This window comes from Phascolarctos cinereus, unplaced genomic scaffold (genome assembly GCF_003287225.1).
Source record: "Phascolarctos cinereus isolate Bilbo 61053 unplaced genomic scaffold, phaCin_HiC Scaffold_9;HRSCAF=440, whole genome shotgun sequence".
NCBI classification, from domain to species: domain Eukaryota; kingdom Metazoa; phylum Chordata; class Mammalia; order Diprotodontia; family Phascolarctidae; genus Phascolarctos; species Phascolarctos cinereus.
In genome coordinates this window covers 232,608,713-232,621,467 of record NW_027556402.1, presented here as the reverse complement: position 1 = coordinate 232,621,467, position 12,755 = coordinate 232,608,713, and the positions used below count along the sequence as shown (strand labels likewise).

Here is a 12,755-nt window from a genome sequence, read left to right as displayed (position 1 = left end):
ACAGTGAAAGTGGAGAGGGGAGCAGGGGAGTATCTTTTCCTTCTATTCCTAAGCTGAATATGTCCAAAGTTAGTAAGGGAAGGGGAGTGGAAACGGAATCAAAAACACTTCTCTGTTTAATCCTGTATCTGCCACTATCTGTGTTGAGCAGAGGCAAGTTACTTGTCTTCTTTGGGACTCAGTTTCCCCATCTGTAAAATAAGACAGTTGAATTAAATGGTCTCCAAGACCCCTTCCAGCTCTCTGGCCTAAGACTTGATGACCACAAAACAACAAATGAGATGTGGTCTGATAAAAAGGAAATGCTGCCCTAGTCTAATGAAACCTCTTTGAGAGTGGGCTCTGTTTCCTTTTTGACTCTCTATCTCTGCCAGTTAGCCCAGTGCCTTCCAATCTGTGGGGTGAAGGTGGAGACGGGGATTAAAGGTCTGTACCTGTGACTTCAAAGGTAGAGGGAACTTCCTGTAAAGAAACTGCTCCAATCAATCAATTAATTAATTAACAAGTATTTGTTAAGCACCTTCTAGATGCCAGGTGCAGCCTGGACACTAGAGATACACAGGGGGAAAAAAAATTACCCCATCCCTGCCTTCAAGGAGCTTACATTCTATATGAGAAGTCACTACATACACATAAGAATAGACAAAATAGGGGCAGCTAGGTGGCACAGTGGATAGAGCACCAGCCCTAGATTCAAGAAGACCTGAGTTCAAATCCAACCTCAGACACATAGCTGTGTGACCCTGGGCAAGTCACTTAACCCCATTGCCTAGACCCCTCATCCAAAAAAAAGAAAAAGAAAAGAAAAGAAAAGAAAAGAAAAAGAATACACAAAATAAATGCCATACATATACTAAATCATTCTTTAATGGATGGTCTTAGAGAGTTTCCTGAGGCATCAAGTGAGTTACCCAAGATCACACACTCACTCTTTGATCGAGATGTGACTTAAAATCAGGTTTTCCCACCTCTGAGTCCAGTGCTTTTTTCAGAGGACACACTGCCTCTCTTGCATGAAAGAGATTGATAAGTGTCTATTGCACAGAATGGAATTAGAATGTAAGCTTCTTAAGGGCAGGTCTTTGTTGCTGCTTTTTCTAGCACATATAGTAAATACTTGATAAATGGTTGTTGACTGAATCCAATTGAATTGAATTGAGCTAAGGAAAGAAAAAAAAAGCTTCATAATCAGCAGTATTTCTAAAATGCTACCCTGGCTAAAATCATGTCTCTCATATTTCAGCAACTTCATGCCAAAAAGCCAAACTGCCTCAGGTACTGTACCGCCCCCCCCAACCTACTGGCATTTATACAGGTTTTCAAGTGTCTTAGCACACAGCACTAATTAACAGTCTTTTGCAACTAGAGAGCTTATGACTAATTCCTCATTTGAATGGACCAACTGGTTTTCCTGAAGTCTCCTCAGCTTGGTGGGGTGGGGAACATTAAGTGGTAATAAGGTCTATATACCTGAAAATTGCTATTTATCAGGGAGGGGCAGGCAAGAGAAGGTTGGGATTCCAGGTCTATCCCTGGTATCTGTCATGTGGCCGCTAACTGATTCAGAAACTAAGGAAATAGATTTTGTAACTCAAACTCTCGATTGTGGGTGAAATGAACAATGGGTTGCTACTTGGGGGCCATCTTGCTTTGTGTGAACCCCGAATTTCCCTTGCAGCACTGCATTGGGAGTCAATGGGCCTAGATCTGAATCCCAACTTTGATCAGTCTCAATGTATCTTAGCCTCATTTTCCTCAGCTGCAAAATGGAAATGACATAATAGAAATAATAATAAGGCAATAAATTTGCCTTATTTACTTCATAATGTTATTGTGAAAATGGAAAGATCACAGATCTACGGCCGACTAGGCCAACCTCCATTTTACAGATGAGGAAACTGAGGCCGCCAAGGTCACACAGACACTAAACGGCCCAGCTGGGTTCTGAATGTAGATCTGCTGACGTCAGAATCTTTGCTCTTTTTCTGCCACATGTGAGATAACATGCTTGTTACTTTTTCTGGGAAATGCTATGTAACTGGGAGATATTATTGCTCTCATTGTTATTTCAATAAGAACTTCCTTATGGACTTGAAAGTCCCTCAACAGACATGATTTCTAGCACTCACTGGTGGCCCTGTTTAAAGCCCATAAGATTCCCCTGCGCAGGTTTGCTAATTGCTCGTCCTTCCCACTGGAAAGCAACCAGAGTTCATTCTATAGGTGAGGGTTCCGTGTCTTGGATCCAGATGAAATCATAAGTGTTTAAAGGTCAAAGGGACTTTGGAAACTGTCCAGCCCAGTCCTCTCAATCTACAGTGTCCTATAAGTGGCAAGTGGCTGGGCCAGAATTCCAATAAAGGTCCTCTGACTCTAAACTTGAGGGGATCTAATCCAACCTCATCCTCTTACCAGTAAAGAAAGTTAGTCTCAGAGAAGGAAAGTGACTCAGGTAGCTAAGATCTCAGACTCTAATCAAGGTGGTCACCTGGTAACCAGGTGTTGGAGGCACCTGTCATGGAGACTTTATGAAGTTTACATAGTGATCTCTGGAGAGAGACAGAGACAGAGACAGAGACAGAGAGACACAGAGAGGTGTGTGTGTGTGTGTGTGTGTGTGTGTGTGTGTGTGTGTGTGTGTGTGTGTGTGTGTGTGTGTGAAGGGAAAGCTGTGGGCCAACGCCAGAAGCTGCACAGCAGGCAACGAGGAGATTACATAGAAATCTTCAACTGAAAATGAAGAACTTTCCATTTGTGGTCAGCATGGTCCCTAACTACTAACGGACACTGCTGTCCATAGGACCAAAAAGAGATACAGATGAGGCTGTTTTGTTGATGCGAAGAATCACAAGATAGGCTTTTGGGGTGGGCAGGGGAAAGGTATATGGGAGGAGACAGGGGAAAAGAGAGAACTTTGGGGGCCCTTCTTGGTACTCTGGAACCAAGTTATTTTTGTCTGTTTTTTAATGTCTAAGAAGAGTTTTGTTTTTATTTTTTAGTATCTTGGAAAACACCTTTTAAAAGGTGTTTTGCTTTTCCTTCCCAGATTGTAACAGATGAAGAAAGAAGAAAAGAAAGGAAGGAAGAGAGAGGGCAAGGGAAGGAAGGAAGGAAGAGAAGGAGGGAGGGATAGAGGAAGGAAGGAAGAGAGGGAGGGAGGGATTGAGGAAGGAAGGAAAAAGGGAAAGAGGGAGGGATGGAGGAAGGGAGGGAGAGAAAGAAGAAAGAAAGGAAGCAAAGAGGAAAGGTGGGAGGGAGGAATCCAATTCAATAAACATTTATTAAATGCTTACTATTTGTCAAGCATAATACTATCACAGGGAATACTGACTCAAAAATTACCATCACTTCCCTTAATGAGTTTATGTGAGGCAGTTGGGGGTGGGGAGAGATAAAACATGCACACAGGTAAATACATTCAAAGTACAAACAAGGCAAAAACAATGTCATTTTGGGATTGGAAGAGCTCTAAATCCTCGGGCAAGCAGGAAAGATTTCATTTAGGATGTGGTTCCTGGGCTCGGGTATGCTTTGAACAAAACCAGGGAAACTGAGGCAAAAATGAGGAAAATCATTCCAGAGACAGGGGGCAGCAGTGTGGGCAAAGATAAGGAGGAAAGAGGTGGCTGGACACAGTGTTAGAGATCCAGCTTTGGAGTCAGGAAAAGCTGAGGTCAGTTCCCTTCTCTGACGCTTACCAACTGTACGACCATTAGTAAATCCTAACCACTCATCGCCCCAGGCAATCACCTAAGACTTCAACTCTGTAGAAGAGTTGCCCATCAGAATCAGAGGGAATTTCCACTCTGGGTGTTCTTCCTGTTGTTCTATCCTTTCAATTGTGTCTGACTCTTCCCACATTTGGGGTTTTCTTGGCAAAGATACTAGAATGGTTTGTCATTTCCTTCTCCAGCTCATTTTACAGATGAGGAAACTGAGGCAAACAGGGTGAAGGGACTTGCCCAGGGTCACACAGCTAGTAAGTATCTGAGGCTGGATTTGAATTCAGGAAGAAGAGCCTTCCAGACTCTATGTCCAGCTCTCCACCCACTGTACCACCTAGCTGGAAGTTCCAAATATCAATTAAATCATACTTCTAAGCCAAAAAAAAAAAATACATGAAAGAAAAAAAGGAAGAACAAGAAAGAGAAAATGACAAAACAAGAAAAAAAAAGGGTTCCTGACATGTCAAGTCCTAGAGTATAAACCACATATTGATCTCAAAACACTACTGTTTATTTCTTCTCTTGTGGCTCAGCCAATTCTATCAGGATCCTCTTCAAAGGCAGGAGAAAGCCAGGGAAGTGTTTCAGCATTAAACAAGCAGATGACCGGGGTGGCCTCTTCAAGGCTGCCCTCTCTATGATTCACAGAAATCTAAGCCAACTAAATTCCAGTTGTCATACTAGCTTAAAATTTACTTTGACAGATTAATAGGTGGATCAGAGTCTTCAAGAGACTGCCCATTCGGCTGTCATTCTGACCCTCCCAACTTCCCCACAGCCCCACTATACAGCCAGCCTCTGATGACTAACCCCTTTTCCCTCAGGGAACCTGCCCCCTTTGCATGGAAGGAGATCTGAAACTCAGAAGACCTGGGTAAAAGCCCTGCCTCCACCATTTACTAGCCATATGCAGCCCTGGGTAAGACAACCAACCTCACTTCTTTGAGGCTCAGTTTTCTGATCTATAAAATGGGCATAATAATACATGAGGTTGATGATGATGATGACAATGATGATTATCATTACCTGCAAGTCTCGAACCCGATACTCAATGCTTGTTCCATCTGTGCCAGGGTAGGGAGGGTGCTATTAAAAGCCTTACAAAGGTCAGCAGCCTCGGTTCGAGAAATACTGTATCGACCATTTTTCTCAACGTGATAAACCCCTGCATATCTGCAGGTAATGTTCAGTTCTGTTGGTTGAAAGGGGAAAGAAAAATAAGTCAGTTTATTGGTTAATCCCACTTAAAGAACAATAAGCCACAGAATCTCAGACTATTAGAAGTAAGTTAGTCTTAAAAATTATAATTTATATAATTAATTTATAATATATAATAACATAATGTATTATATATTAAATGATCATTATATTATAATCATACATTAATATAATAATGATGCATTATATATCATTGGTATTATATATTATATAATGTATATAATATGACATTATTGAATTATAATTTAGATAGAAATTTATACTTGATATAGAAATGTAATACATTTCTATAATGCTTAAAAGTTTACGAAACACTTCAATAATTAGCAGGGATAAGTGCCTACTAATATAATAAGTGCCCACTATGTGCCAGGTACTGTGCTACCTACTAGCAAGATACAAAGACAAAAGTGAAACGGTCCCTGCCCTCAAGAAGCTTACATTCTAATAACAGAAATAATACGTACACACAAAAGTTTATGCAGAATATATATAAAACGAATACAAGGCAGTTTTGCTGGGTGGGAATCAGCTAAGGTTTCATGTGAAAGCGTGATCTGAGTTTTGGAAGAAAGAAGGGGTGCTAAGGCAGAGGTGAGTTGGCACATGGGTTGGGGTGATAGCATTTTCAATGCGTGGGACCAAGCAAAAAGACAAGAGATGGAGTGTCAAGTGAGAATGGCCAATATTATCATGCCCATTTCAAAGATGAGAAGACAGGGGTTTGGCAAGGTACAATGCTTTGCCCAGTGTCCCACAGCAATACTGGGTGGGACTCAACCGTGGCTTGAACATTCTTGGCTGGGTTCTCTTTCTACAGATGCACAAGCATCTCCCAAAAGGCACCACCATCACATGGAGTTCGATTTGGGGGAAGCCTAAGGCAAAGCAATCTTATTCTTCAACCCTGTGAGGGAGTAATCCCCAACACCTGGTTGGTTTGTGGAGTAGAAGCAGCCCTGGGCTGCCCTTCACAAGACCTTTGTTTGACTTTGCCGATAAAGGTTCTCAAAATCATGCCCTCTGAGGACCTATTGAAAGAAAGCAGACTTTTAGGCTGGAGAAGAGACTTGAGTGAGGTGGGGCATGACAGCTGTCTTCACGGGTTTGAATATATGTCATATCAAAAATATGTTAGACTTGCTCTGCTTGGCCCCAGACGTGGGGAGCAACGGGGCAAAGAGGTGAATTTATACAGAACACAAGGAAGAATTTTCTACATAAAAGTGGGAAAGGCTGCCTCTGAAAGTAGAGAGAGAGGGAAGGAGAAAGGGGAGAAAAGAAGAAAAGAAAGAAGAGAGAAAAGAGAGAGGGAGGAAAGCAAAAGGAAGGGATGGTAAAGGAAGGGAAAGAGGAAGGAGGAAGGGAAGGAAGAAAGGATGCCCATTTGTCAAGTATGATGTAGAGTAGATTCCTATTCACATGGGGATGGAATTGGATGGACACTCCAACTTTAAATTTCTTGGATTCTTCAGTCCTGGCTCTGACTCCAAAAGTGAGACCTTGACAAGTCACTCATGCCTTTGGAGCTTTACCTTCATCTGTGAAATGAGGCTAATAAGACCTACCAGACTTGTCTCACAAGGTTGTTGGGAGAGCCAAGTGAGATCCTGCGCACGAAACCACTTCGGTCAACTGTCAAGCATGCTAATCCCTTCCACATTGTGACTTTCCCCATTGCAGTTTCAATATCTCACAGGTCGGCATAAGAAATTAAATGGGAATTTGGGGGGAGTTTTGTGGAAGCCACAGACAATACACAAAGGCCAGCAGATGCCACAGAAAAAGTTTAGAAACTCAGAAATGCATAACACATATGTATAGTATCATATAATATCAACACCCCATAAAAGAAAAAGAAAAACTTCATGCTTCCTCTCTGATACAAAGGGAAAGACAAAAAATGTTATGCAGATTTTCCAGATCATGGAGATTTGGAAGGGATAATTGTACAAGAAAATGGAAGGCATCAGCACTAATCTGAGCTTTGCCAGGATGAGCATTCTGCTATGTCCAAATGGCCCATGTGATAGCTGACCGAAAGACTAAATAAAGCCTAGCTGGCATCTTACGAGATAAAGAGGTCTCTAATTAGCGTATGAGACGGAAATGCACGCCAGGCTTCTTAGGAGTTTTGCAGAAATTAATCTGTAGCCTCAATGAGCAGCAGAAAATTATACTGCTATATCTGATCTTGTATTGCAATCTCTGAAGACTTCAAGAACCTTAATTATTAAATAACCTCATTATTCCTCAGGTAGCATATTATCCCCAATTTACAGATGAGTAACCTCAGACAGAGAAGGGTGAAGTGATTTAAATTAAGCATGGGAATCATGAAACACCCACAGTGATGAGCGCCCCTCACTTGGGCTCAAAAACACAGATTTTCACCTTCTTTGAACAAATGTACTAAGCTCTCCTATCCATTATCTGCCACCCTTTTTCCAGCCCCACTCCAAGCTGAGGCTGAAATTCTCCCCCCACTCACTAACTAAGACAAGGTAAGTCAATCACCTTCTCTGGGGCTTAGTTTCCCCATCTGCAAAATGAAGGCTTGGACTAGATGGCCTCCCCAAAGTCTCTTCCAGCTCTGAAACTCCACATCCTGTGATCTTTTAATTTTTTTTTTCCATTTTGAACTTAAATGCATACCAAAAAGTGTTTTTAAAAACACAGCACTGTGGCCTGGGTTCTAGATTTCCTTCTAACTCTACCGTTCTGTGAATTATGTTTAAAGATCTGATATTCTAGGTACCATGTTCCAAGTTTCCTTCTAGCACGTTCTATGTTCCCCTCCAGCTTGAACATTGTATGTTCTGTGTCTGATGGTCCCTTCCAGTTCTGATACTCTGTCTATGTTCTGAGCCAGCCTAGATCAGTACTTGATCTGGAGGAGAAAGCTACAGTTCTATAGCCAGTAACCACCGCTGGTTGGCTGCCTCAATGTCTTTCCTGTTTTTCGGGCAAAAGGTGTACTGGGCCAAGACAATAGGATCAGGAGAAAAAGAATGAGAGAAATATTGTTCCCATGCTTCTGGCTACCCCTAATGCCCACCCCCAGAACCGTTCCAGGTCTATAAAGCCCAGATCATTCAAAGCCATATTCAGGAATCAAGGGCTAATTTTCCTCCCTACTCAATTGACAATATTAAGAAACAGAAATATGATTATCAGTTGAAATTACACTAAAGAAGATGTGTTCCCATCTGCTTTGTCCCTGTACCCGCAGAACTATGGAGCTTTTTCATCTATTTGCCATAAAAACAAACCTAGATTCAGAAAGACAAGTTCAAATATGACCTCAGACACTTAGGAGCTGGGTGACCCTGAGCAAGTCATTTGACTACTGTCTGCTTCAGTTTCCTCATCTGTAAAATGGGGGTAATAATACCACCCATCTTCCAGGGTGGTTCCAAGGATCAAATGAGACAATATTTATAAAACACTTTGCAAACCTTACAGTGCTGCACAAATGATTCTTGTTGTTACCATCACCACCCTCATCACTATCATCTCCCCCATTAGAATGTAAGCCCCTTGAGAACAGATATTACCTTGCTTTTCTATTTGTATCGCCAGTGACTAGCACAGTGCTTCTCACATAGTAAGTGATTAATGAATGCTTTAAAAAAAAAAATCCACTCATTTATTCACCTGAGTGCCTGAAGAGTTAGGATGGTGCTTACTAAAATCACTAAATAACCACCGAGATAATCCTCATTACCACAGATTATGACTGTGGGCCCCAACCACTTGTCAGCACTGTCTGATAAAAGCAAATAAGAATGATGGTCCTCGTTTTAAAGTCAGCTTCAGGAAAAATAAATTAATTTAGAATCTTTCGTCTGCTTTGGTTGTATCTGGAAGGTGTCCTACTGTTTTAATGAGAACTTTGGTCTCAAAATGTCTTTTCACTCTTTAATGAATTCTCTTAATGAGGTAAACAGGGTATAAGGCAAAACTATCTGATGGTAATGTACACTTGAGAAATCCTTTTGAAATCTAGAGATCAGATCTGATGGCATACCACCTCTGCATACCACTAACTCCCTTCTTGGTCTTCAGAGTAAATATCAAGCTTCCATGCCTGGCGTTCAAGGCTCTACCCAATTTGGAACAACCCAACCTTCCCGAGGTACTCTCTTCCATGTGTTCTGAGCTGGAACCAAACTGGACTACCTGCCCTTTTTTGTTTGCATGTACGCTGTGCTTTCCCACCTTTCTCCATGCCTTCCTCCTCGTTGTTTCCTACAGCTTAGGAAGGAAGCTAGAAAAAGATGAGAAACGATTCCTGTAGCATCAAGAATGATGTGCGATTAAGCCTGGGGGTCCACGAAGCTCTCTTCTCATCAAGTTTCTTATCATTTGCCCTGAACTCAAGGCTCACAGAAAGATTAGCCCTTGAATCCTAACTCAGCAACTGGAACAATTCCAATTTGCATGATACAACATGCTCCCCAGTGCTCACCAAGGAATATTTGCTGAAACACGGCTCGGTGTAGACGCTGAATGCATGCCAAGGGGAAGTTGACTGGTGGAATTAGTAGCCACAGAATTTTAGAATTTCAACCCAAAAGGACCTCAGGGATCTGAGTACTGAGATCTCTATCCTATGAGAATTCCCCCTATAATTTCCTTGACAGGTAAATATCCAGCCTTGGCTTGATGAATTCAAAGAGAGGGAGCCTATTACCCCCTAGGTAACCCATTCCTATTGGGGGGATCTATTTATCTGTTTAATGCAGTTGGGCTTATGATATGAACACAACTATACAACACTTTTCACACAAATAAAGTCAGATCTAAACAATTGGAAAAATGTTAATTGCTCATGGGGAGGCCAAACCAATATAATAGAAATGACAATTTCACCTAAATTAATCTATTTATTCAGTGACATACCAATCAAACTATCAAAAAGTTATTTTAGGGGCAGCTAGGTGGTGCAGAGGATAGAGCTCTGGGCCTGGAGTCAGGAGGACCTGAGTTCAAATCCTGCCTCAGACCAGACACTTGACACTTACTAGCTATATAACCCTGGGCAAGTCACTTAACCCCAACTGCCTCACCAAAAAAAAAAAAAAAGTTATTTTAAAGAGCTAGGAAAAAAAATCATAACAAAAGTCATCTGGAAAAACAAAAGATCAAGGATATCAAGGGAATTAATAAAAAAAAATGTGAAGGACAGTGGTCTTTCCATACCAGATCTCAAACTGTATTATAAAGCTGTAATTATCAAAACATTCTGGTACTGGCTGAGAAATATCGTGGTAGATCAGTGGAATAAATTAGGCACACAAGGCACAGTAGTAAATTACCATAGTAATCTCATATATGATAAGCCCAAAGATCCAAGCTTTTGAAACAAAAACTCATCATTTGAGGAAAACTGCTGGGAAAACTAGAATACAGTATGGCAGAAGCTAGGTATAGACCAACATATCACATTGTATATCAAGATATGGTCAAAATGGTACATGATTTTAGCTATTTTTACACAGAAGTGTATGAGAAGGATCTATGATTTCATCAGGGAAGAAAACTTCCACCAAGGACGAATAATTGATCTCTGTTTTGTTAGAGGAATACTAGGGAGTTTCCAGGGATACACAGAGTTTAAGTGACTTGCCTAAGGTCAATAGTTAATAAGTTTCAGAAGCAGGATTTGAACCCTGGTCTTTCTTGACTCTAAACCCAGAATTCCATTTATGAGAGAATATTGCCTCAATACATGAAAAATGGTTGTGATAAGAAAGTCTTCTATTGGTAGAGTGTTTTCACAACCTTTATGGCACTGCAAATAAATTATCTACAACATATCAGTGAGAGACAGCATGGTGTAGTACATAGAGAGGCCCCAGCCTGCAGGCAAGAAGACCTGAGTTCCAGTCCCACCTCTGACACACATTGGCTGTGGGACACGGAACTTCTCAATGCCCCCAGGTGACTCACTAAGACCCTAACTCCCAGAACAAGCGACAGTCTGCAGCTGTAGGATAAGAGATCATTGACAGGGGGAATTTCATCACTGGGAATTCCCTGTATCAATTAAATCTCGAATTCAATCCAAAAACAAACAAATAAAAAGACATCTATAAGGTAAGTCAAGGAGGAGCCAGGATGGGGAGAGAGTGTGGAGAGGAAGGGAACTTCACTCTTTGGCTTTCATGACCTTTCTCCTTTGGTTCTTGTAAATAATGAGGAGGCAATAAAGACCCTTCCCTGACAACCTTCACCCTGTAAGGTCTCTGATATATTATGATCCTCGTTTAACAAAAGTGAAAACTGAGAAATAGAAAGATTATGACTCAATCAAGACCACAGTGGTAGTGATAAAGCTAGAAGTGGGTCAGAGGTCAGGCTTGAAGGTCCCTTCCAACCCTTAAGAGTTCTAAGAGTTGTTTTTTGGAATCCTGGTAGTACAGAACTCATGTCACAATCTTTTGATGACCGGGTCTTCTCCAAAGAGATAATTCAGTTTTTTAAAAAATAATTTAATTTTTTCTTTTTTAAAAAAAATCTTTTTCTTTTTTTTTTCTTCTTTAAAAATCATTCCTGCCTTATTACCGTCTCTTTTATCAACACCATTATCAGGGCTCCTTCCAGAAAAAGGAAAAACAATCCAGCGCATTCTTTGAAAGATGATAAGTATCATTTCTAAACAATAAAAGGGCCTGGGATATTTGGGAGGTTGGAAGCTAAAGGTCTTTTGAGGGGCTTATTCAATAATAACAGTAGCAGCTAACATTTACCAAACACTTCAAGGTTTAGAGGGGAGGGGAAGGGAACAACCATGCTGACGCTACATGGGGTACACTGGGATTGACTTCCTCAGACCCCGGCTATGATTCTCAATTCATTTGGATCCAGATCTCATGGCAATAGCTATAGAAGGGAATTGGAGGGTGAGCTGGAGGGTGACAGAGAAAGATCTCCAAATTGTCTATATTCACTTCTATGATATTCATCGTTAAAAAAATCCAAAATTTCCTGCCTTTCTGCCACAGCAATGAGCACAGTGCTTGGCATATGTTTAGCAAGTGCTTAAGAAATACTTGTTGACTGACTGAATGAAATTTGCTGAGCTCATATCCTGAACTGAAGAGTACATAACATAAGAACCCAGCTTAGTCGATTATCGTACCAAAAATAAGTTAGGGAAACTGGAGGCCTTAGGAGAATAGAATTAACCACTGAAAAACAAAGTCAGTCAAAGATTCTTCTTTATAAAACTTTAGAATTGGAAGGAACATGAGAGATAATCTTTTCCATTTTCCAAAGGAAAACAGGTTGGTCCAGAAAAATGACATGTTGTGCCCAAGGTTATGTACTAAGTCATGGGCTGAGCTAAGACCCATTCGTGCATGGAACAAGCATTTTTTTTAGCCCCTGCTATGTGGCAGGCACTGGGCTAATAGCCACTGAGAAGACAGTGACATACACAAGAGTCCCTGCCCTCAGGGAGGTTACATTCTACTGGGAGGAACCACATGTTCCAGATCTTGGGTCCCCCAAATCGAGGGCAATTTCCACTCCATTTTGCTCTCTTTTTATATTGTTGGGTTTTTCCCCAAAAAAAGTCTAACTCCTTGACCTATGATCCATAGAAGGCATTCCTTTCTTGGAATTGCTGTAACAAGAACACTGGATTTGGGGTCAAGAATGAGAAAAAAAATCCCAATGATGGAGTCATTTTGCCAATGTCACATAGGTAGTAAGTTTCAGAGGCAGGATTTAAACTTTCATCTTCTTTACTCTGAATTCAATGCTCTTTCCAATATAGAACAATACACCTAATTCTCTCTGTCT

The 12,755-nt window shown here is 41.1% G+C and overlaps 1 protein-coding gene across 16 annotated transcripts in view; it reads right to left on the bottom strand.

The window, feature by feature from the left end:
* CD44 (CD44 molecule (IN blood group)) overlaps positions 1-12,755 on the bottom strand; it is an 86,959-nt gene that overhangs the window by 49,009 nt on the left and 25,195 nt on the right. For all 16 annotated transcript variants that reach the window (XM_020963845.2, XM_020963846.2, XM_020963847.2 and 13 more), the window contains exon 2: positions 4,752-4,917. In XM_020963845.2, the coding sequence (XP_020819504.1) occupies positions 4,752-4,917 (166 nt within the window). The remainder of the gene's footprint in view (positions 1-4,751; positions 4,918-12,755) is intronic.